Source organism: Nannobrachium achirus (assembly GCF_963921795.1).
Source record: "Nannobrachium achirus genome assembly, chromosome: 24".
NCBI lineage: Eukaryota > Metazoa > Chordata > Actinopteri > Myctophiformes > Myctophidae > Nannobrachium > Nannobrachium achirus.
In genome coordinates, this window is record NC_137831.1 from 18,730,084 (window position 1) to 18,755,649 (window position 25,566).

Sequence of the window (25,566 nt, forward strand, 5' to 3'; positions counted from 1 at the left end):
GTCACACAAATGTCATTAATTGTTTTTATTTAAGTTAAATACTCACATTTTGGAATAAACGGAACTCCTACATAACAGGAGTCACCGCAGCCAAGACTGGCATCAAAATATATTTTTGCCACCTACAAAAAAAAAAAAGCACAAAACAAATTGTTTAGGGTGTGTGTATTATGTACCTATATACAGTATACACAATTATATATTTTTAAATGTTTCTGTATTAGAAAACAATCAGAAAACAATACCATTTCACCTTGATATGGGTGGTAAAACTATGCTCACAACGCCTCGCGTTGCGAGGCGTTGTGAGCATGTAGATCGGCTATTTTCAAAATTTCTGCCTCTAATATTTGACAATTTGGCCCATGTTTAATTTGTCATTTCAGAGGTATTAACAAAATCAATAACCAAAGACAATGCATAGCTATTTTTTTCCAGGACCTTCCAGGACCCTTGATAAATTCCAAAACATTTCCAGTACTGGAAAAATATTTTTCTAATTTCAAAATATTTCCAGGAATTTCATGACCCTGGGAACCCTGCATAGGAGTTGTTAGCAAAACATTTTTCGTGCAGGTGTTACCTTTGACTTGCGTTTGGGATCAAGCTCATCTCGGCTGGTCTTGAGACGTCTGTAGTAGAAGCGCTTATCGTTGCTCGTCGAGTGGATGCGGAGAAGCCTGACACTCTGAGAGAAGGTGCTGATGATGCTAAAACTCTGGTGGACAATTTTACCCTGGGGGAGGGTGAAAGAAAGAGAGAGACAAGGCAGGCTAGTAAATACAAAAGTCCACATTGAAGGGAGGTTTGACTCTGCACATCATTCATGAACAGAGAAAATGGCTTGATTTGGACTTGGTGTCTCATTCAACAACATTGCAGTTGTTGAATGGCAAGGATGCTGGTGGATGAAACAAAGAGAAACTAAACTAACATAAATGTGATTTTGTATTCATTCTACTTTGACTGGGCTTCAAAAATAATTATTGATGTAATTCATGACTATGACAAACATGTAGCCTAAAACCTCTAGATTGTCTGACCTACCAAATAGACTAATTTCCTTTATTTGTTCCATTGTGCATTCTCATGGGGTCTAACTAAGGACATGTGCTTAGTTACTTTTCACTACTGGAATAAACTGCTCGTTTCGGTGCGTTTGGTGATCCTCATTGATTAACAAGACTTGGAGTTGCTGCGATTGAACTTAATTTTACAGTAAACTACAGCATTGGAGATGGAAAGTTGCAGGGAGGGGGGCAGCACATCAAGACTTTGCACTTGTGTATTGGCTGTTACTGGCTGCAAGGAAGAGCACTTCTTATTCACACAGGCTACAATAATTGCATATATACTGTATTACAAATAATATGTTGTGGCCAAACAGTTATGAACAAGTCCCCACATAATGCCTCATCCAGTTTGGCTACAGTGGCCTCGCTCTTACCGGGAAGGATGGCGGCAGCACCATGAGCTTTGGGAAGCTGGTCAGCGTACCAACCGCAATAACAGCTTTAACTGGTATGGTCAATATCTGTGGATTGGAAATAACACAATGCATAAACAAACGAGACATGCATCAACATACAATACAGTAAACAATGTATTGTATAGCTGTTTTTTTTTAATTACACTGTGGATCTGTTGCCTGGTTTTATAAAGCCCTTCACACACTCTTGGATAGAAGAACAGTTTTGAAAGGACAATTGGAAGACTGCTAAGAAGTACACTGTAAAGGAGTCCATGCTAATAACTAATGTATACTTTGTTGCAAAAATGGCTGATATTACATTTCAGTTAAAAGTATTGTTACTGAAAATAATACACTTTGGTATTATGACATAATAAAATTAGGTATAAATTAGCCTTAACTCATTTGCTGCCATTTAACAATACCTTCGTACTCTCATATGCCCCTGTCTCCATAGACTTCCATGTAATTCATAGTGCACGGATCATGCACACCCATGCCTAGATAATGCACCACGTGTGTCCACATTGCTCACAGCTTTCAAACAAAAAAATCAGAATGGAAATCCGTTCAGGCATTCATGAGATAGCAGCCATTATGTTTTCCTAAAATGTAAACAAAGATGGCTGCCATGTTTGAAAGATGGGGTTGCTATGGGGGTTAAACATGCAATTTCGCGATTGCTATCATGCCTACTACATTTTTGGGGGTCAATTTTTTTGACCCCCAAAATAGCTGATCTCGGGTTCCTCGGGCATGGCAGGGCCATACATCGGGATTTTTTCGGGCTCCTCGGCCATAGCAGCAAATGAGTTAATTGAAAAAAAAAAAAAAAACAACATACCTCAAAGTCTGTGGTGATGTGTATGGCTGCATTGTAGTGACCCTCCAGGTCTTTGGCTAACAGCGTGACACGGAACACAGCATAGTAACCTGAGGCCAGGATCACCTTGGGTGGGCAGAAAATTAACTTAAAGTCCAATTTGTTCATGTTTGTTAATGTGATAAAAGCGCAGTTTCACCAAACAATAAATCAATAATGATCTGTACTGATGGTGATTCATGGAAACCAGTAAAAAGGGGGTGGGGGTGGTACCGTTTTATGTGCGGAGGAGGTGATGTTATTGAACTCGCCGGCCCTGGCAATGACATCGGTCCTGTTGCCTCGCTCCGTCTTCAACAGCTCCACGCTCACACTTTCGCCTGTCACCTGCCACGGCTGCAGCACCAGCTGAGAAAATGGAACGGCAGAGAAGAGATGTGTGTGTGTGAGTGTGAGAGACATACAGTACATAGTGAAAGGGATAGTGAAAGTGAGAGAGAATCAATTTAACCCTATGGGGGTGTTAAATTGACCAGACTTGCTAGCTGTGTCCCACATTTTCAGGTGCTGCGTCCTTCAAAGACTACATTTGAAGGCTGATCACCTTCACAGCTGCAACCAAGGCTGTACTATTGAGAAGGCTCCCTAAAATGAGCCTTCAAATTTGGCCTTCTCTTCACGAATTTGAAGGCTGCAAATGATGCAAATAAAACAAATGACTAATGTTTTGACGTTACAACATCTTCCTCAGAGGCTGGCTACTCCAGGGTATTCTTTCACGTTTGCTAGTGGTATACTAACCCCTTCACTCACATAATCACAGTTCATTGTTCATTTATTTCTATATTTTTGATTTCATGTAATCCTATACTTTTTTTATTTGCACTACATATACAGACAAATGGACTGAAACATACACCCAGCCCATTAGATCAGTTTAACAAGGTCTGGTTCTGGCTTTTGCATCCTTCGAAGGAGGTGGCCTAAGCAGCCTTCGTAGGCTGCAACCTTCGAAGGACGAAGTCCCTGAACTGGGACACAGCTGCTGTCGGTGTAGACATCCTGTTGAGTGACTTTTTCGGCTCTCAACAGTATGACTCACTTCCTTTTAACCACTTATGCCCTGAATACTTTATTCTACAACATTGTACACTTTTTAAATACTGTAAATATGACTATTTTTTTTTATTTTTATGAAAATGTAAGTAAAAGGAAGTGGAAGAAGTTTGCTACAAATCACTGAGTCAACTGCAAAACGGTTATATCGGACAATAGAAACAGTGGATACGTTTTACTACTTAATTTGAACCATACAAACATTTTAAAGGACTCCCATCCATTTCAAGTGGCACTTCCCATCCTGTCTCTTGAGCAATTCTGAGGTCACGTGATTTTGCCAAACACAGCACAAGATCTGCCAATTGCACTCGTTTTTAGTTTGAAGCAGCTATCCATTTTTAAGTTAGCTTGTGGGCTTACTCATGATGCATCTCTGTGCAAAAAGACATCTGATCTTGACTTCCTGTAGCGCATGCCCTCGCGTGCCAAAACAAGTTAAGTCTCATATCGCTTAGCAAGAAATATGTGGCAGTTCTGCTGTAAGCCAGATGTATTCTCAAAGCGTCACATCACAATCACGTGTAGTGAATTTTAGCAAATCGGCTATTTTGGGTGCATTACACAGCAGGCAAGCTAGTATAAATTATTTGTGGGATGCAGTATCATTGCAGAACTACTTTTCAATGTAATTTCTTTAAGGACCCTCACTTCTGCAACATTGTGTAACAAAACTCTTATCTTGAGTCGGCTGCATACCTCGATGGGGTTACTGTTGAAAACCACGAACAGGATGCTGCTGGCATCTGTGGCGCTGAGGACACCGAAATCCAGAAAACGCTCACTCAGACTGGGAAGCAGAACCAAGGGCTGGCATGGGCGGAGAGAGAAACCAGACATTACATCCATGAATATCTATGCATTTTAAAAAGGGACAATATATGGCTTTTGGCGTGTGTTTCAGTTAACTGTTGATGCTACCATAGTCTACAGAAAGAAAACATTTACAATATAATATTGTTTACAGTGGGAATTCCAATTTTAGCCTTTCTTTTTGTTCCTACAAATCTCATAATGCATTTCACAGGTAATCACAGAGCAACCACACCCCTATGGTCCATGGCTGCCACTACATCAACCTGATTGAAGTCAAGATCGAATAACCTTTCGGCAGCCAGAATTTCAGACATAACAAAAGTCTGATCAGATTTATGGCTACTAATGCAACAAATACCTGTATATACAAATAAGGGAGTTGTATACAAGTTAGGTAGGTTCAGGAGTAGAGACCACACTCTGCTTATTCACAGCCACTCCCCCCTCACTATCAGCTTATCACAATCACCTGCCCTCTCTTGTCACTTACTTGTTCTTACTGCTTTCGTAGTCGAATTATATATTATTAATATTTTTATATTTTTACACTTCGAGAGAGACAGAAAAGGAAAGAAATGGTGTCATAGCATGATCAAAGGGTATTAGGCTCCCTAAAATGGAAGGTTTGGAAGGTTAGAACAAGGGAATTACCTCCAGAAAGCCTGTGTAGGCCCTGATGGGCAGGTGGAACTTTGAGGCATTCGTCACCAACAGGATGTTGCTGTCGATATTGGTGGAGGGCCGTAGCGGACTGAACTCCAGGGAGAAGATATAGCGCGACGCCTGGGGAGGGATCAGCACCGGCTCTGTGAAGTTCAGCACCTGAAGGGGGTAAATGTGCCGAACAGCAACTTTAGCATTGTTCAGACTCCCATTAGATGCAGTCACAAAACGGCTGCTGTTAACTCTTTTACTGCTTTGAATGAGCGCTCGTTCATTCGTTCTTTTCCCTGTCTGAGCAGATGAGGGGTGGTCGCGGGTCTCTGCGGCAGCTCAAGTAACGGTTACACCCCGCCTTTCCGAAACACCGCCATTCCGAACATTGACTTCTAACCCTAACCCTACCCCTAACCCTAACCCTAACCCTTACCCTAACCCTAACCCTAACTAACCCTAACCCTACCCCTAACCCTACCCCTAACCCTAACCCTAACTCTAACCCTAACCCTAGTCAATGTTCGGAATGGCGGTGTTTCGGAATGGCGGTCTGACACCCAAGTAACGCTAGTCTCAAATCTTGACCACACATAAACAATAATGGCGGCGGGATCACTTTTCTGGTTGTTTTCTATGGCTGGATCTAGTTTCTCCACTTCTATGCTTTAAACAACTGGTGCGAGCGAGGGACAAACGTCACGACTCGATGACAGATACGCTTGTCTTTTACAAAAGATTGCGGTTGGAAATCTTTGAGGCAGTAAGAGAGTTAATGGGTAATTAATGTGATTACTATCATGTCATGTGACAATAAGGTTAAAGGATGGGTAGGGTACAAATAAGTTAAAGCCTAATGAGGCAAGTTGTTCAAAGACTAATCGAGTAAAACCCATGTGACTACAGAATTCATACAAAATGGCCATACGGCATTAACATTCTCAGCTTTTCACAAATCGACTTTACACCTGCTTCTACACCTTATGGCTCAATGCACATGCATGAATCTAAGAGCAATTATTTATGGCATCTAATGAGGGAACTACTTTAGATCTAGATAACTCATCAAATGATAAAATAGTGAAAATAGCAGACAAGCTGGATGGAGTTGTGAGCTCAAACAAAGCCCACCTTAAACATGGCGTGGGCTTCTTCGGGCAGGGCCACATCATGGACGCTAATGTCAAAATGGAAGGTGTTGGTGAGGTGGATGGGCTTCACCACAGGTTCTGTCACACTGTCCCGGATGTGGAAGAGCGTGATCGTATGGTCAAAGCCCAGATACCTGCCACAAACAACAAAAGAAGAACCGCTGTCAAAACTGAGAAAAGGACAAGAGGGGTGTTACAGTGCTGCTCAATCCACTACTATTGCCCGTGTGTGTGTGTGTGTGTGTGTGTGTGTGTGTGTGTGTGTGTGTGTGTGTGTGTGTGTGTGTGTCAAGTTTATTATATCCAAACAAACGTATTTGTGTAGTATTTACAGTGGCCACTCCTGTAGTCTTAAATATGACACCCTGTGTGGTGGGTTGGCCTGTGAAAGCGTTCACAGCTAAAGTAGAAGAGGAAGTCATGTGAATGTCAAGTAACTGAGTAGATGCCTGCACAGTGCTGTGGTTTCGTTTTAACTATGATGGCTGTTGGGTTCTATTGCAATGTTGGTCCACTTTGGTCTTAAACATGACATTATGAAAACTACTGGCTGTATTGCCATGGAATAACTTGTACACCTTTATGCATGGGCAGTTAGCATGGTTATAACATACTGGCCACTAAATGTGATTAACATGGATGTTTTGAGGAAGCGCAACCAATTGACTTTGGAAAATGACACACTCCGTATAGTTCTAAGCCATGTGCTGCGAACCGTGCTGCGCAGAGGTTGCTGCCATGTTCCAAAAAACCTTTGCGCACCGAATTATGGTGAACTCTCCTCCAGTCATATAGAAACGAGAAGTCAAGTAGGGGAAGTGTGAAAAATCCAGGATAAACTCATTTTTAGTTTGATTTCCCTGGCCTATTAATATCTGAGGTGGAAAGCTATGAAATCTCAAATGTTTAAGCACACGTGTGTATATGCAGTCATATGCAGACAGATTGATAGACACTCAAGATTTACACATATGTATGTAAAAGTGAAAGAGACATACCCATCTAAAACCTCCGCTTGATATGGGATTTCAAGCTTGGAGTAGCTTTTCTCTTTCGCTTTCACAGTAATTTTTCCTGAAGACTGGGTGGTCTTTTGAACCTTGGAAGCTGGAAGACACAGATTATGAGCACTTTGTCATTTGTGGGGAACAAACACACAGCACGAATTGTAGCACGAAGATGAACAATAAGGTCCAAACCATATTAAGTTTAATGTATGACAAATTGCGATCTGGTATCTCCTGAACCTCTCTTCAACTTACCATCAAAGCTGATGCTCGCAACTTTGGTATATTTATGCTCGGCCGCTTTGAGCGTGACCGCTTTAAAATCTATTGTCACAGCATCGTTTGATGGACTCACTCGAATACTCTGAAAAAGAAGAACAAGTGCCAAATTCAGCAAATGTGTGTGTTTATACAGTATCAGTGCATATAATATATGCAAGTGTTCTTCACTATAGTTAAATATAAATTGGGATTCTGATAATACAAATATGTCAACTGTTCACCAAAAAGTACTCACTGTAATCTGTACATCTTTTGTCCCGGAGTTTAGGAGATGTAAATTCAATAGCTTTGGTTTGTCTGCGAACAGGGAGAACGGTACATTTATTTCCACATTCAAAACAATTCAGAGCTGACAAATTGCTAAAACAGCACTTTTTTTGTGCAAAAAAAAATCATAACAGTCCATTCATACTAGACATGGAACAAGCAAAGTCAATCATTATTTGTTATAATTATTATTGTTTTTAAAAGGAGCTATAGTCAACCTTTTCATTGTAGGGCCGACACTTTGTTTACATCCTAGTCTATAGACTAGAATGTAAACAAAGAATAGAATGTGACAATGGCCAAAATTATTATTTTATCATTATTTTACGCTTTTTGTGGTCATTTTTGAATAGAAACACATATATGAAGCTTATTTTTTTATAAAATATTTTCGAAACATAATTTTTATTTTAGCATCTGTTTTTCAAGAAAGAGTTGACTATAGCTCCTTTAAGTACAGAATAAATAATAATTTCAATCTTCCAGAAACACACACCCCTCTCTCTCTCTCTCTCTCAGTTTACACATGCAACCACTGTTACAAAACACGTGTACCCATGGTCACAATATGATCACCGCCAGCTCAAGTTTCCTCCCAGCTTCTAAAATACTGAACCCTGTGGGAGTGAGGTGTAACAAATATGCATACAGTGTAAACAAAATTCTTCTGTGAGAGGATAAAGGTGGAGTAAAAGAAAGCAGGTTTACCTTGTGAGCGTAGGGTGCCAAAGTCAAGCATTTCTATGGAGGAATAGATTCCTGGTGCTGTGCACAAACAAATGAAATAAATAATAAGAACCAGTGAGGAGATTCCTGGAGAGGAATCAACAGTGACTCCTCAGAAAAGCATTCATGGACACAGCAAATTAACCATGTGAACCTTATTGTCCCTTTTCTTGGCATAATATTCTCTGCAAGCTCACAACGCACCACAATGTGACACATTGTGAGCTGCTATTTCTGGCAAGGAGATTTGCTGAAAAGGAGAAAAGGGCCAAGTACAGCCCTGGTGTACATCAGTCAACAAAGTATATAGGGTTTAATTGGTTAAATGAATCCACTATCATTCAAGCATTAAAAAAAACATTAAAAGTCCACTTGAAAAGAAAAGATGCCTTCACTATAAATTAATAATCAACTGAGCAACATTGCAATTTTAACACTACTGATCTTTAGTGCCTTGACATTACACAGGAACGGATGTGGAAACATCGGCCCACAGTCACACCACACCCACCCCAAACCACCGCTGCTTGTTAGCAGCTGCAGAGAAGACGCCGATTACTTAAGGAAGAATTCAGATGTTTGCTGCGGTGACATTGGTAAAAGGTGTCGCATTTCACTGAGACGGACCATGTAAAAACAAGACTAGATCAAAACCTAGGACAGGGGTCTTCAACGTTTTCAAGCCAAGGACCCCTTAGTTGATAGAGAGATGAAGCAGGGACACCCACAACCTGTTCATAGATTCCATAGTTTCATCGTTTGACAGCACGATCATCAGTGTATTTTGGATTCATGAAAATGTTCAGAACCAGTTGAACCATCAATACTTAACAAACCTGACCTTTCACTCTGTACTTAGTCTGCTCTTTTTCCCCTCTACACGAAACCTCTTTGCCGAAAATAGCCGATCTACAAGCTCACAACGCCTCGCGCCGAGGCATTGTGAGCTTGTAGATCTGCTATTTTTGGCTAAAGTTCTCCGAAAATGGAGGCTAGGGTTCAAGTGGTTAATATAAAAAAGAAGAAAAAAAGTTCCTATCTCTCAAAGATTTGGAGGACCCCCTGTAGTAACTCTGAGGACCCCCTAGGGGCCCCGAACCCCCTGCTGAAGACCTCTGACCTAGGATATAAGGCTGGACCGTATATAAAACACTGGAGAAACAACTGACACTTGAGGCAGTGACACACAGCCAGCATAACTTCAATCAATATGTCATGCCAATTTAATAGATCTTCCAAGCTGACTGGAACCAAGCATTGGACATATGTACGCAACTATGTCCCTGCCAGTTGCACCAGCCCCAGTGTCTAATCATAAGAAAGGGACAGTTATAGGGAGGGATGATTGCTCTGTGATTGGCTAGATCGTTATTATGCCAGCCTACTGCCCAATTGAGCAACTTCATTAGTCAGTGACTCAGTAGTGTCGCGTAGTCAGACAACTAGCCTGTTCCCCAGACAGTATGACGGAAGCATTTACGAATTGTGGGAGGCAACAGTCTGTCCACGTGATGTAGCTTTCGTGCCAAAGGAAAAAAAAAACAACAACAACACTTGAGACTAACTATCAAAACTGTGAAAGGAGTGGTGGGGCTTGCTAGCCAAAGGTCTTTGGTATCAAATGGTGGGAAGAAATCTGGGCGAGTGTGCGGGCAGAGTTTAAAAGAAAAAGGGCGTCTGTCTCTTCTAATTACACTAAGGTGCCTTCGAGGAAGGCACCTCGAGGAACTTGATCCCTGGACGTTGCAGTGGAATGCTGCTCAACAGTTGACAGAGGGAGGGGGGTTGTATGCGAGAGCTGTCATGTGTAATAAGTGGGGCAAGAACTTGTTTACACATGAGAGTTTATCTCCATGCAATGATGGTTTTGTTACAGTTAGTGGATGGCAGAGATGACTCGTGTGTTTGTATGTGTGTAAAGAGAAAATAAATATCTACTGTATCTATCCATCTATCTATATACATACATACATACTACATACATAGATACACACACACCATCTATCCTTACTGAGATGGCTTTGTTTTCCTGCTTTATTTAGCAGCAGTGTGCGAGACAAAGATTAAAGAGAAAAGGATGACATGACAAAGGTCATCATGAGTCGAATCCACAGCCATGACATCAGGACCATGGCTGTCAATCCGATATACAATGTTTACTAAGAACAGCCCTGCGTGTGTGTGTGTGTGTGTGTGTGTGTGTGTGTGTGTGTGTGTGTGTGTGTGTGTGTGTGTGTGTGTGTACGTCTGTGCCTACCTGAGGTGACTTCCACCTCCACGGGGAGGATAATAAACTGGTCTGGGTCTGATGCGTTGGTTTTAATCCTGATGAAGGCGGTGTGGTTGTCTGCCTCTCGTGACGAGAAGCTAGCCCGCATAACCCCTTTAGTCTCGAACGGGGGGATCTCCTGAGAAAGAAACAGGGTTTTCTAGGGGTTGTCTTCAGAAAGTCAAATTCAAAGACATTTTAAACACCCGGCATCTCCTGGTTTCAGAAACGTCTTATTTATGAGCTGCATTTGCACGTTTTTGAGAACCCAGAGATTAAATCAGTACTTGCACCGTGTAACTCGACCATTTTCAAGCACTCCTTGCTGAGCTTGGAGCATGTGACACATTTAAAAAGCCAGATAGGGTTATGGGTAGAATTCCTTCCTCAATAAACAAAAATATGTTTAGTTATGTTATTTATCCAATTTGTTTCATTTGTTTCATTTCAGTGCCTCTACTCCACTGCTGGTATTTACAGTAAATCTAGGGGAAACACTGATTATGTAATGAAAATTCAGCTTCTAAAAAGGGAAGGATTCCAGAATAATAGAGGCATTAGATTCAGAACAAGCCATCACGGTATCGCGGCCCATGGAATGGGTACAGTATAATGCAGATTTTCCAGATTTGTTGGTTCACCGCCAATGCAGAGCTATATTAGTACACACCGAGTGTACATGCACGTGTAGCGAAGACGGGACGATAATAAATCACACATTTTATGGTTCATAATTCCTGTCTATCCTTGTACGCACCCACAGGTTTCGGGTGCCGCCCTGTTGCCCTGTGGGCAGCTCCAGGTGCAGGTCACCTCCACTGGAATACATTTCCACCACCTGTGAGAGCAGGAGGGAAACCATTTAAATTAGACAAAAGCATATGAACTAACTTGTCATAAAGGAAACAATGAATCATGCAAGAGCTACACCTGACTCCTCAACATTCTATCATCATCATCAGGTACATTTGTATCATTTTGAACATCATGTTATTCAAGGAGGAGACTGCAAATCAGGTATCCAGACGTGGCGAGTCACGGGCGTTCCATTAAAAGCTTGGGCAACAAGTTTTTCACAGACATCCTGGAGTTATTTCAGAAATTTGATTCGTGAGGGATTTTTTTTTTGTAGTTATTTCAGTCAAACAAAAGAACATTTGTGTGAAGGAGACTCATCGCTGAAAGGAGCCTTTCATGACATGGGTCAAAAGGAAACTAGAGGAAGACTTAAGATGATTATGTTCAAATTTGCCTTGGCTGTCAAAGTGGTTTCCATAAAATTTAAAGCAAACAAAATGAAGGAGACAAGATCATGGATCATTACGCAACAACCAGAAGACACAAGAGGCCATAACATAACTGGCAGTACACATAGATTCCAGTTCATATTTTCAAAGAACAGTGCAAAATGTTTACCATTCCTGACTGCAAGTACCAGGTGTGTGTTTGAGTTTACCTGTAGCGGTTCGCTATGTGGGTTGTGAATGTTGATAAGAGGAGAGAAGCTGCTATTGATAGGCACCCGGGCCCCAATGAAGGGCCGTAATCTGTATGGGTTGGGTATGCCCACTCCGAACACCTGGAGAGAAATATGGACAAATGCAAAGTAAAAAAAATGTCTTCAATTCGGCGTTGCACACTTTTTTTCTCCACTGCATTTGAGTTATGTTATAGGGTATGATCAGACAACAAGAGTGGGCATAATATCCAGGGCTCTCCATTCACCCATCAATCTATTTTGTTGTCAACTTTATTTTCTCCATCATCCTATTTTTCATCATCCAAAAGTTTCAAAATAAATGTGTTCCCACCAACCTGATATGTAAACACTCCATGATGTGAGGTATTAATAAATAAAGTATTCTCTACGTTGCCAACTACTCGTGCCAGGAAAACGACGTCAAACGACGTGTTCCCCCCCGGATGAATTATCTGTAGAGAAAGGAAAGAGAAACAAAGAAAAGGGATGTGTGAATATTTATCTAAGTTACAATACAAGCTCGAGACACTTGACCTTCCAAATGGAATGAAAATCTGCCTAGATTTGGGACCAGGCAAAATGTTCTCCTTTGAGAATTTATACCGTAGCCATCAATCTGTCCAGTAACCTCACCAAAAGATAGCTAAGGTATAAATTCTCAAGGGAGAATATTTTGCCTGGTCCCAAATTTAAGCAGATTTTCATTACATTTGGAAGGTCAAGTGTCTCGAGCTTTGGTTAGACCACCTAAACCTAACCTTAACCTCAGTAAAACTATGCCTAAACCTAACCTCAGTAAAACTATGCCTAATCCTAATCCTAACCCTAAACCCTAAGTCTAACCAAAGGAGGTCTAACCATGGGGCAGTCCCCCATTTGGCAGGCACTTACAACAGTCATTTGGGCCTACATTTACTGTACATTCCATTAGTGTCTAAATGTAGAAATTAACACAAATTACTTAAGTCTGTAATTATGTTTTGGGGCATTTGGACTTTTGGAGATCAGGCACAGTGCAAAGGGACTTCAAACTATTCCATGTCACTGACCCCAAACTGATTTCCATTCTTCCATGGACCCCTATTTCAAATGATGATTTGGTTTAACTAAAGCATGAGCAATTGATTCATAGTGGGGACAATGAATCATAACTAATAATTTGATTGTGGACTCCTAAGTACAATGTGAAAACCATTGGCTAGAGTCCGACTATGGAAGCTGTACTATGTGTACAATGTGATTCATGCTACACACTGAAGTCATTAGACTTTGGACTGCTTTATACTATACAGTATATTGTATACACTTCAAGTGTCGCTCGAAGGTATATAGGTCATCATAAGTATGTGTCAACAGAAAGCTTTGACCCAGAAAAACACATACATTACAACAAAATTCTAACTAATAATGATGCTCAAGGGTATTCTTAGTAGACTATATATCACTGGCGAGCTTTTAGATACTTGTCTTGTCTATTGCTTGACTCCCATTGAATTCCATGACAAAACAAATGAAAACAGCCACTGATGCTTCACCTGTTAATTAAGCACATATTCATTAATTTCATACATCTTTAAGCTATTTTGGGGGATTTTTTGGGCCTCCATTTGACAGCTAGTAGAGAGACAGAGAGAGAGACAGACAGACAGACAGACAGACAGACAGACAGACAGACAGACAGACAGACAGACAAGGGGAGTGACAAGCAGCAAATGGTAAGGCTAGCCAGGAATCGAACCAGGGACAGGCATTAGAGCATTAGGGCAAATTGTATATATATTTTTTTTTTCTTTTAAACATTGAGGGCTAATAAATCAAGATAAGGGGGTGTAGGCGGCATCTTCTTTGCCTCCTTCCAGTGCGATTACACTTGGGTTTGTCGGTAAGAAAAGTTTAAGTGTTTTGTGAAAAGCCAGTTTCTGTCACTGGGCTGTGAGTTCTGTCATATTTAGGTTGAGGTGTTTCTGGTGGTTCCTGCTTGAGAATGCCAAACTAGCACTTAGGGCTGAACTGGAAGGTCAGGCCCCTTGATCACAGTTTGCAGAGGAGAGACAAGTTTATTGTGCCACAAAACTTCCTGCCGAATTTTGAAAATAGAATTCACAAACTTCACCAGGGCGTGACAATGACTTTAGATGTACATATGGCAGGGGGGTAAAGTGAGAAACAAAGACAATCACCTACCCTGTTTTGAAAGAATGACGCATGGAAATGCGCAGTTGTGGCTGATATCGATATTAAGCTTATTTCCTCTTGGCTTGGGTTGTGCAAGTAAACTTTTTCCATTTTTGGCATGCCAACAGGCCTGGAAATATAAAAGCAAATACAGAGAATACACACAAAAGCACTTGTCAATAGTGTCACTAACATGGTGGTGAATAAAAGCAATAATAGATCCAGAGACCAAATGACAGGTTTCAAAGCAAACAAGCTTAGTTGATATTATCAGTGAAGTCTAAAACAAATCTGGACCAGTTGTTCTCCACTGGTTTGGAAAAAGCTGCGTGAATTTGACAGCCTCAGGACTCAACATGTTAAATAAGAAGAGTTGTCTGTTGAGAATAACACTTAGGAGGTTAATGATGCTGAGACAAGATTCAGGATTAACGAAAATAAGAGACAAGGTGTGAAACACTACAGGCTACAAAATGTTTGATAGTGGCCAACAGGAAACAAAGTTTAAAGGTAAAAATGTTTCTTTGTGTTTTCTTATTGTTGGTCTGTGAGAACAGTTACAGCTTCCTTTTTGTCCACTCTTTTGTCTTCTGCTTGGGCCTTATCTAGAGTGCTGTGGTGAAATCAACTAACAGATCAATATAAATAGGTGCTACAAACATGTGCGCTTGTTGGGTCAAGTGGCCTGGAATAAAGTGAATAAGACACTCATTCATCCGTGAAAGTTGGTAATTATGCAATTACATTCCGGGAGTCTAGCCAAAACGTAAAAATAATCATCTCAGTTTCAACTTTTCATTTATTGCAGTGGTTAACAGGAGGTCTTCACATTTGTCAAATTGCTCTGCGTAGCTGGTGGTCAGTGATGGCATCATGAACAGGTGGTCGGTCAAAGAAGCCCACCAAGAATCCACTGTCAAACCTTGCTATGTTTGTGTCAGACATTCCAGTCATGTTATGTTGCACTGGCCGATTTCACAGATTTAGCAGCATTACGTCCGAATAAAAACATGAACACACAGTACAGTTGATACACAACAAAGATCTGTGTTTTCTACATGATGCAGTACAGTAATGCTCCGACCTACAGTACGTAGCAAAAAAAACGACAGACGATTTTCTGGGAGTCGCTGAACATTAAGGTGTGTACTCACTGTTCATGGAAGTCGAGCATAGGTGGCTCGAAGCGTATGGGCCTGGTGTTCCCCCTGTGCAGAGGTAGGCTGAAGGGACAGAAAATGAGACAGGTTAGGAGGATCCAGACAGCGGTGCACAGCTCTGTGTCCATGTTGCTGCCACAGTGAGTGGTGGCACTGTCAAAACAGACATACCTCGGAAGTTAGAGGGGTTGTGTGTGTGTGTGTACGTGAGTGCGAGTGTGTGTCTCACAGTAACAGGAAACCTGTCAAACCTGCTCAGCATGACGACAGGGCAGTGCATTTTATTTCTCTCCTTTAACAGATAATTACCTTCTATAGCTCACCTAGCATGAGTTGCATTAAAACGAGTGCCTTTTGAGCTTTAACAAAAACAATGGACACAGTGCAATAGTTAATGCGATGCCTGCGCAACACTAATGACCACAGTCAGTCTGCAAGGTAGCCTGGAGGTTCGCATTTTGCATGCGTGTCGCAAAAAGGCCTACAGCATAAATACATTTGAGAACGCAGGCCGTTTGAAATCTCCAGATTTCTGCAAACAGCGCATCAGAGCTGTAGGGTAAGGTTTGCTAAGTCATATATACTGTGTGTGAGTGTGTGTCCACACGCACAGTATATACACAAAGTTCCTCCAGAGGCAAGATGTTTTCATGCGCCATCATGTTAACATTTTAAATAGTGAAATGTCATTTTCTGATTGGCCCACGACAGCACGGTGACACAAGACAGAAAATGCATGATGGCAGCAGATGATTGGTGTAATAGAGGTGCTAGCAGAAGGCAGGAAGGTGTGAAATGGCCCACTATATGTAGAGGGCTCCATCGGCTCTGCAAAGCGACCGGCAAGCTGACCACAAGCCACTTCCTGTTCTACATGAGCGAGAGAGAAATACCCTATTCGAATTATATTCTAATTCTGTCCTTAAGGGGCCCAATGGTAAATGCAACGACTGCGACCATCAGAAGTTGAATATGTGGTTGATGCAAGCTTGTTTCAGTTCCGTGGGGGCTGAGGGGCGGCAACATTCATTTGAGTTAAGTTTGACTTTTCTAATCGTTGAGAAGAAACTTTTGTTTCTCCGTAAAGTATCCATTTCAGTAGAAAATGTTGACATAAACAAAGTGTTTCTTTTTTTGTGTGTGTGTGTTTCTGATAAGGATCACACGTAAAAACACAGAACATTTAAGCATACATGGAAATTTGCAGCGAGGTTAAAATAATATGTCATCACAAAACCATACATTGTGTCGATTGTAGCATTTCAAGATTATAACAAGACAGCCTGGGCTCTGCCAAGTTCCAAATACACTTTAAATAATGAGTATATTGCCGTTTTGGTTTACAAAAAAAAGAGACATATACAGGCTGATTCTGTAGATGATTCATAATATACACCAATGGAACATGGAAGCAAGTGATTATCAATGGGGAGCAGGCCATTACTGAGAAATAAACCCAGACACACATCAGGGTCTTCATCATCCTGAAAGTTACTTTGTCCAGTTGATACTCCAGATTGATTTTATGAGCCAGGTGCTCCGAGTCCTCGATGACTAGACAGCGGTCCGTTATCATGTTCAGCGGTCATTATTAAAAGAAATAACAGACCACTGAATTCAGTGATTGACCAATCAGAAATAAACATTCAACCAAGCTGCGTAATAAGTATCTTTAAGTTAAATGAACAAATCAGAGTTTAGATACAATTCACACAACCCTCCTCCTGAGGCAATAGGCAAATACAGACATACTCTATAGACATGTTTCTGAGGACTGTTCAGAAGAGGGATCTGTACAGTATTAGCCCATTCAGCAGCAGCAGCAGCAGCAGCGATACAGTATCCTCCTTATCACAAGAACTAATAAACACATGCTGGTCTAGCCGGTGGACATTGACCTCCTATTATCAAGCTAGCTTTTCAAACACATAACTTAGGCTACAGTGTCCTCCCTTAAAAATACACACATGCACGCTCTGAGATCTAGTGGCATATTACCAAGTAAAACTACAGCTACTGTATGCAAACTGAATTCAAAGCTTTGCCAATGAAAACAGGTCGAGGTGACATCTCAAGAGAAGTCTGATGGAAGCTACAGCCAGCATGTTATGTGTGCTTAATATGAGACATGATAATAATCGGCTTTATTTGTATAGCACCTTTCACACAAAACATGGAGCTCCAATATGCATTGCATTAAAGAGATAAAAACAGGAAACAGGAAACATAGAACAGGAAGGGGAAGACCTTAAACAGAAAACAGCTTAAAATGCTTACGTAAAACACACAATCAATGGAAAATAAAATTAAAACATGCCTCAAGACTTGTGAGACATGTTGCTATAGAAAGGCTAGATAAGGTTAAGGCAAACTTATTTGTATAGCACATTTAACGACAGGGCAATTAAATGTCCTTTACATAAAACATTAAGCTAAATAAACACGTGAGGAAGAAAGCTACAGCTGTTTTCTTTAAGGTTATGTAGCAAGGCTGCAGTAGATAATCTACATAAAACAGCAGGAAGCCTGTGATGTTGGCCAAAAATATAAGTATTCAAAGTATCTGAGATAGAAGCATTAATAATTATTTCAACATCTTACTGATTTATGAATAGACATACCTTGGCAATATTTCTGAAACAATGCTGTTGAGGCCACATGGACTTAAATAACAAATTAAAATAACACATATGCTTATTATTGCTTGTGGTTTGATGAAGGGAGTGAGTCAGGTTGCCAAGCATTTTAAAGAGCTTGTCCCTTTTTTCGGCCAACTAATAAGGTCTAATCCTCTTTCAACGTTTAGAGTTATTATTATTCATCCATTATATATTGATTGCAACAGCCTAGAAATAGAACAGTACAATCGTGTATCGTTAGCTTAGATATCAAAGCTAAAATGAATGATATCACCAAGCAGAATTATATGATATACTATTGAGAACGGCAAAAGACCAAGGCCCCTTGTGCAACACCACATTTTGATGTTCTCCAAAACAAATGGGAAAAAGTGCAATTATAGCTTATATGAAAAGAATTATTAGTGGAGAAAGTCTGAATGGGAATTCTATCAAATTGAAGCTGATAAAAAAAGATTGTGGGGTTCTCTCTCCTGATTGGAGACTGTATTTTCTTTTATAGCTTTATCATTTTGGGTAAACACAAGGGAGGGAGCGCACACCAGCACAGCATTGATGAGGTGCTGACCATGGCAGGTAATAATAATGTTGAGGGAGGATGGAGGAAGGTGCACAACTCTTAGCCACGATAGTTTAAAATAATAATAATAATAAATAAAGCTATAGCTTTAACTTTAATGATTTTTCTCCACTTTTTTATAAAGAAATATAAATTACACACCTTTAATCTAAAGTTCCCTCTATTGCTGTATTTGCAGGCTTTTCATCCTAAACATTGAGACCCCACGCTATGTTTTAGCTGGGAACGGTGGCTAAATCATCTATTTCACTGGGACAGGGGAGGGGCAGGTTCTCTTTCAACCCATGCCCAAGGTGATGTAATTCCTGAGGCATGCTGTGTCGGGTACGTGTGGAGGGATGCATCCCATTGCAAAAATGATCCCGTGTGCACACACACACACACACACACACACACACACACACGCACACACACACACACACACAACTCACCCAGCCAGATTCAAACGTGGGTCTCTATGGGCGTGTTCACAACAAGGCCAAGCTAGCGTAGGCCTCTGATCTGGAGGACTGTGATTGGACGAATTCCAGTGCAAGAGAGAGCAGGACTCGCTTTTAGGGAATGTAAAGCACCAAGGGGGGGGGGGGTGCAAACAATTGCGTAGAATGTGTGCGCACGGCCGCACGCACAGTACACGTTGTCATGTCGATAATCTTGAAACGTGCATACGTGTAAACAGACATCACATGCCTACAATAACTTCAAACGTGGTGGTTTCAAAATTCTGCCAGGGTTTGTTTTATATGCACCACAAGCAATCTTCCTTTGTTTTTGTTTGTCTCAAATCAATCATTTTCAAGGAGTCCAGACGTTCTCCCTATAACCCTGCGGTGTGTTTGTCAGATACTGTCATACTGATGCACCTTATTAGATCAAATGCTACCTGTGGAGAATTGAGACAAATCTCTCCATGGCCAATCGATTCGGCCTGCAAAACTCAGAGGCTGTAGGATAGCTGCGTTGGAAACGAGGACAAGGTGTGCTACTGCAAACGGTGACATGCTCCACTGCCACGCCACACCTACTAAATGCCAAGCCACTTGTGCTTCAGCCATGGAGGACTCGCAACACATCTTTTTTTTTTTTTTTAATACAAGTGTCATTTGGAGAAGTAGAATCTACACACCTTGCATTGAATCTCAACTTGCAAAGGCATGCACACAATTTGTGAATTTTCTAGTTACTGTAGAATGAACATTATGTTTCAGGAGGGAAGCAATTGCTGCTGAAATGGTGCCTTTATAAAACCCTTCAAAGTCATCCATTGTCTTTTCACGCTGATAACAAATTGGACCACATTTGGTCATGGGAATACAGCTTGTGTGCACGTGTGTGTGATGAGAAAGATAATCCTATCTGCATCAAACTGACAAAGGCTTTCTAGGCTAGAGTAATATAGCAGTTGCACATAATCAATCATATTTGCAAAGATCATAAACATTTGTTTCCACCTGCTTAGAGATGCAAAAGAGAGGTGTTTGTGACACGGGACACCAGAACATTTCGACCATCCCAGAAATACTTTTCAAAGTCAGCTCAACAGATTGCTGTGTACCTGACAAGCGACAACTTGCCTGACATTGCATTGTTCTGTCCTGGACTCCGGATGCGATGCAAACGCCACATACGCATCCCCCAACAACAAAAACCTCCCTCTGGACAATAAAGTCTAATCTAATCTATCTCGAGATTAGTTTAAAACAAAACACCAAGGATTATTTATGAAAACTGTCAGACCCGTCAGAGACAAAGATTCAAAACTATGCTAAACAAGAAGAGAACAAAAGAAAAAGAAAAAACATAATCAAGTATTACCTTTTTTGATGATATGAATTTATGTCAGACTCTGTCTGTAAATGAAAGAAAGAAAAGGTTGATTGGACATAACAGGAAATACAGTGAAAGTGAAAATGTAACTATAACCTGTTGCAGTTGATTAAAAAACATGATTAAAAGTGTTTAACTTGAGGAATTGTTCATAGAATAAGAGATGCGATTCATAATGCACTTAATTATATATTAAATATTTTGGATAAAGTGTGGTAATGCCCTTCTAAATCATGACCTACGTTTTCTGGAAAAAATAAATAAAAAATGATGCTGCTGTATAATGTACATAGCAACAAGAACCCCAAAAGGGGTTCCTGCCCTAAAAGAGTTAAAGGAGAATTTGCTGCTTTCTATCGTTTTAGTGATTTTAATAATTTTGATTTCAGTGGGTCCCCAACTACTACGTAACCCATTAACCCATGCGTAACCCATGCGTAAAAGTGTCTAAATTATGTATTTTTAGACACAATAAGCCCATTCCCAAGAGGGACCGGGCAAATGTGACTTATGGGGGCTAGCACTGTTACTGTAAATAGTAATAAAGAAATTGCTGGCTTATTGTGTCTGAAAAGACACATTTAGCCTCTTGTACGCATGCCCCCACCCACTGAAATCAAAATCCCCAAAATCGCTTTCTTTTCTCCAATTACAATCTAAAATATAAACTCTTGTTGTCCTTTAAGTGAGTCCTTCGATATGGACCCATGGCACAGCTCAGTGGCTGCCCACTGCCAAGGAAAGTTATGTGGGGTCAGGCAGAGGACACATTTCTCCACAGGGATCAATAAAGTATAACTCATCTTAAAAAGTCAGAGGGCATCTAGCAAGTCAGAGGGCATCGTTCAACAGTGCTAGGCAAGTCCAGACACAAATAAAAATCAAGCCAGTCAGAAAGTCTAACTCCTGGCTCCTTCCCCTATAACCCCAAATGCACAGGTTACATCTCCCCAACTTGTTAGTTGTTAGAAGGATTAAGAGCTTGTCATAGGATAGTTTAGTGAGAAAGCGCCAATGAATAATGAAAAACACAGGTGCTGCTGAACGATGCCTTCAGCAGGGCACGTGGGGTCAACTCACACTCACGTTAGAGACTCTCGGGCTCAAACAAGAATTGGCAAGTGAGAAGGTTAGGTTTCAACACCACTAGCTACAGTATTGTGTTGCCAGCCACCGCTGCTCTGCCATTTGTGCAGATAATATAGCTGAAATCAGGCGCATCCGGTGACAGCTTGGCTGTATGGAATCATAAAACATTGTTTATGATGGCAGGCAATGTGTTAATACGCTCGAGTTTCAACACCTCAAGGTGCACAGTTTTGAGTCCTGCTGTTTGTTGTTTGAGCAAAGAAAAGGACTTGACAGAAATTAGGCAAATCGGTGGTTATTAGTCTCTGCATGCCTTTAGCATGTCTTAATTCATCATAAAGTTAATATCATCAAAATGTAATTAGATTTTTATTAGCATAGGCATTCCATACATTCCATAGGGATTTAGATTTAGATTAAATACAGTACATTTGTTTTGGCCTTTCCCATTTCTCTCTAGGAAGGTCTGAATAGCAGAGAACAATCAGACAACATGTTTTTTCATCATAACTGGGGGTGCCAGGTATAGTTGATTGCAGCTACAGAACTAGACTAGCACTAGAGTTACAAAGCGCAGAGATCAGCGTGCCCCTTCAACATCTGAAAGCTTGGCATGCAACAGACCCAAGCCGCTGACAAATGGCTACTGATAACAGTTTTGCAGAGGAAGTGAAAGCTAGATGCACAGATGATACAGATCTGAACTTCACTCCCACGGACATGGACCTAGCCTACACAGGTCCAGATAGTTTATCATATACACCACCCATGGTTTATCAGACAGACTAACCAGGAGGCTGGACACGGGGGACTCATCTTCTTACCTGCAAGAGGCCTTCATCTCCAAAGTGAAACACCTCCAAGATTGTGTCTGTCTGAATAAAAGCTGTGGAGAGAGAATTGGCAGCAGTCATTTTCTGCATACAGTGTGTGTGTGTATGTATGCATGTTAGTTAGTTAACTTGACATACATACATATAATACATACAACCCGACCAATCTGGCTAACCGTCGTCAAATAAAATAAAGGGACGGAATGACTGCTTAACTAATAACTACTGCCAATACCGATGGTGTCAAAAAAGACAAATAATTACCTAATCAGTCAGGCGTGAACGTATACAAACATATTAAAAATGACCATCCTAACATTAGTAGCCCCTAAGAAGAAATAGCATCCCTGATAACAATGCTTAAACATTCATGACAACTTTGCTCTAATTGCTTTCAAGGAATAGTGGAAGTAAGCTCATGCTGTTTCTTTCACTGAGGAAGTGTGGCACTTCACAACAGTAGTGTAACCACCTGTCCATTTCACTCCATTATGTTTTCATTACAGTTTGTCTCACTGTAACACAGACTGGAAGGCCTAGCCTTCTTGCCCTTAAAAGAATCCTACATCCTTCTCGGCAATGGTTTTGTTTTTGTACTGCAGTATTACCTGAAAGACAAGTTGGCTTAAAGTCATCTAAGGTATGTGAATATAGGCCTATAGGCTAGTGATGTTGACCTAACACCATTTTCCAGGTAACATAGCATTTTATTCTTGTTAACTTTAAGCCAACTTGTAAAGTCATCTAAAAGGTAGGTGTACAATCATGATGTCGACTTAACCATATTATTCTCCAGCCAGGTGACATTGCATATTATTCTCATGAGACATCCAACCAGGCCTAGTTAGCTGCTACAAAGTGTGTGTGAGCATACATGTTTTTGCTTGCGTTTTGAACATAATTACAGATTCAATTCACATAAGGTTTACAAAGAGCTTGGATTTGTATTTACAAAGAGCTTGGATTTGTAGGAATTTGTGAAACTAAATACCCACTCAAAATAATAATAATAATAATAATATCAATAATCTAACCATCGATCAAGATAGATGTATTTTATTGATTTTGACATATCTATCATAGATATGCAAACGTCAAAATGGATAAAATACATCTCATCTCATCTCATACAAATATATCAAAATACCTATACATATAGGATCAATGCCTACACACATAAGGGAGTATTATTATCTCTTCTGTCTTCTCTGTCTCGAGCTGATCACCTTCCTTGAGAATCAAAACATGACCGTCTCCATGGATATGCTTTATTTGTGGTGGTGGGTGGTGTCGCTTGCCACAAAGAACTTATCTACACAGTAACATCTTGTAAGAATGTATCCATAACTCTGAGAGGGTACAGGTGAAACTAAAAGTGGAACAATTCACAAAGTTAAATGTCTTTCACTTTTCGGGCAAGCAACGCCGGGGCTCGCAGAGAACAAATTATGGTTGTAACTTGTAGGACAGGGGTCTACAATGTTTTCAGGCCAAGGACCCCTTAGTTGAGAGAGAGATGAAGCAGGGACCCCCTCAACCTGTTCATAGATTCCATATAGTTTCATTGTTTGACAGCACAATCATCAGTGTATTTTGGATTCATGTCAATTTGTGTTTTCAGATATATATTTAACCACTGTAGTAACTCTGAGGACCACCTAGGGGTCCCGGACCCCCTGTTGAAGACCCTTGTTGTAGGAACTAGACTTCTGCTCAGCTACTACTACTCTGCTCAGTAGAGGAACTAAAAGACTTACAGTCAGTGGGTGTAAAGTAACTAAGTACATTTACTCAAGGGATGTACTTTAGTATCTCATGCCAATAAAGCTCCTTTGAATAGTATAGTTTTGAGGTATATGTGTACTTTACTTGAGTATTTCCAATTTCCAGTACTTTTACTCCACTACATCTCGGATCAGCCTACTTTTACTCCACTACATTTATTTGAAAACTTTAGCTTCTACTACTAGTTAGTTACTACTTTGCAGATATAAATTATAATACTATAAAACATACAATAACCACTTTTAGCCCTATTTTAAACCCATAGGCCGTTTGAAAATAGCCGATCTACAAGCTCACAATGCTATTTTCAAACATTTTACTTTTGGTACTTTTAAGTACATTTGCCAACACTTTCGTACATTCACTCAAGTGCATCTTGAATTCCGGACTTTTACTTGCAACAGAGTGTTTCTATATTGCAGTATTGATACTTATAAAATAAGTCGAAAATAATAATATAAAATAATATATTAGAGTACTTTTTCCACCACTGCTTGCAGTAAAACAGTGGTTCTCCAAAGTGGATTCCAGGGACTCTGTGTATAGGTTCCTTTTATGGGGGTCTAAATTGACCCATAAGTCTGTAAACTCTGACAGTGTACAAATGGAACCAAATGGACCCGTCAGGGTCCATTTGGTTCCATTTGTACCCTGTCAGAGTTAAGGGGAGACCTTGAAATGTGAAAGTTTTGAGAAACAACACAGCAGTAAAACCCCACGCTAGCTCTGCGAGGCTAACTGACTATAACTTCGTGTCGCTACTCGCTCGCTACTAGATAAGGCAGGGCGTCCTAGCCCGTCCTGCCCTGCTGGTGAAACTTTGGACACTTTGAAAACATTTCCCCGTAAAAGCTCTAGTCTAGCTACAAAAACGACCAAAAGCCGTTAAAAGAATACGCGAACAAGCAGACAAAAACAAACCAAACCAACACACAAACAAACCCCCACTTGTAGGAGGCTAGTTTCCAATAGCTTTGCCAGTTTAAAAGGCTCGTTGACGAGCAGCAGAGCAGACACGCTGGCTGGGCGCAGTTTGGCTACTGCTTGCTGCTCCTCCTTTCCCCTCTCCTCTGGAGTTTACACTTTTCTTTAACAGTCGACTTAAAACCCCACTAACAGACAAAGAGAAAACAACAACTAAACACACCTTTCTTGTTCGCCTGCGCCACGTGGAAAAGAGCGACTAATAGAATCCGTGCGAGGGCGAAGAAACTCGTCCTTCTCGAGAACTCTGGGGGACTCGTTGATCTGTGCGCCATTATCCCTGGCTGGCTTCTTTCTGACTAAACTCTAACTGCCGTTCCTTGTCGTTGAGGAGGACTGCCTCCGTTTCTTGTGTGTGTGTGTGTGTGTGTGTGTGTGTGCGCGCGCTCACTCAGCAGCAGACGCGTGTTTCCTCAAACATGACAAGACGAG

At 40.8% G+C, this 25,566-nt stretch overlaps 1 protein-coding gene across 1 annotated transcript in view; it reads right to left on the reverse strand.

Moving 5' to 3' along the window:
* Window positions 1–25,566, reverse strand: part of LOC308280381 (transmembrane protein 131-like) — a 49,946-nt gene extending 24,380 nt beyond the window's left edge. The window contains exons 1-21 of the mRNA XM_080720643.1: window positions 25,298–25,566; window positions 22,357–22,418; window positions 20,432–20,466; window positions 15,392–15,460; window positions 14,247–14,367; window positions 12,398–12,514; window positions 12,039–12,161; window positions 11,340–11,420; window positions 10,571–10,721; window positions 8,296–8,352; window positions 7,556–7,617; window positions 7,294–7,402; window positions 7,030–7,138; window positions 6,012–6,165; window positions 4,878–5,048; window positions 4,110–4,220; window positions 2,568–2,702; window positions 2,316–2,420; window positions 1,448–1,534; window positions 584–736; window positions 47–122 (exon numbers count right to left, since the gene is read on the reverse strand). Coding sequence (XP_080576769.1) covers window positions 47–122; window positions 584–736; window positions 1,448–1,534; window positions 2,316–2,420; window positions 2,568–2,702; window positions 4,110–4,220; window positions 4,878–5,048; window positions 6,012–6,165; window positions 7,030–7,138; window positions 7,294–7,402; window positions 7,556–7,617; window positions 8,296–8,352; window positions 10,571–10,721; window positions 11,340–11,420; window positions 12,039–12,161; window positions 12,398–12,514; window positions 14,247–14,367; window positions 15,392–15,460; window positions 20,432–20,466; window positions 22,357–22,418; window positions 25,298–25,409 — 2,200 coding nt within the window. The 5' untranslated portion in view covers window positions 25,410–25,566. The remainder of the gene's footprint in view (window positions 1–46; window positions 123–583; window positions 737–1,447; window positions 1,535–2,315; window positions 2,421–2,567; window positions 2,703–4,109; window positions 4,221–4,877; window positions 5,049–6,011; window positions 6,166–7,029; window positions 7,139–7,293; window positions 7,403–7,555; window positions 7,618–8,295; window positions 8,353–10,570; window positions 10,722–11,339; window positions 11,421–12,038; window positions 12,162–12,397; window positions 12,515–14,246; window positions 14,368–15,391; window positions 15,461–20,431; window positions 20,467–22,356; window positions 22,419–25,297) is intronic.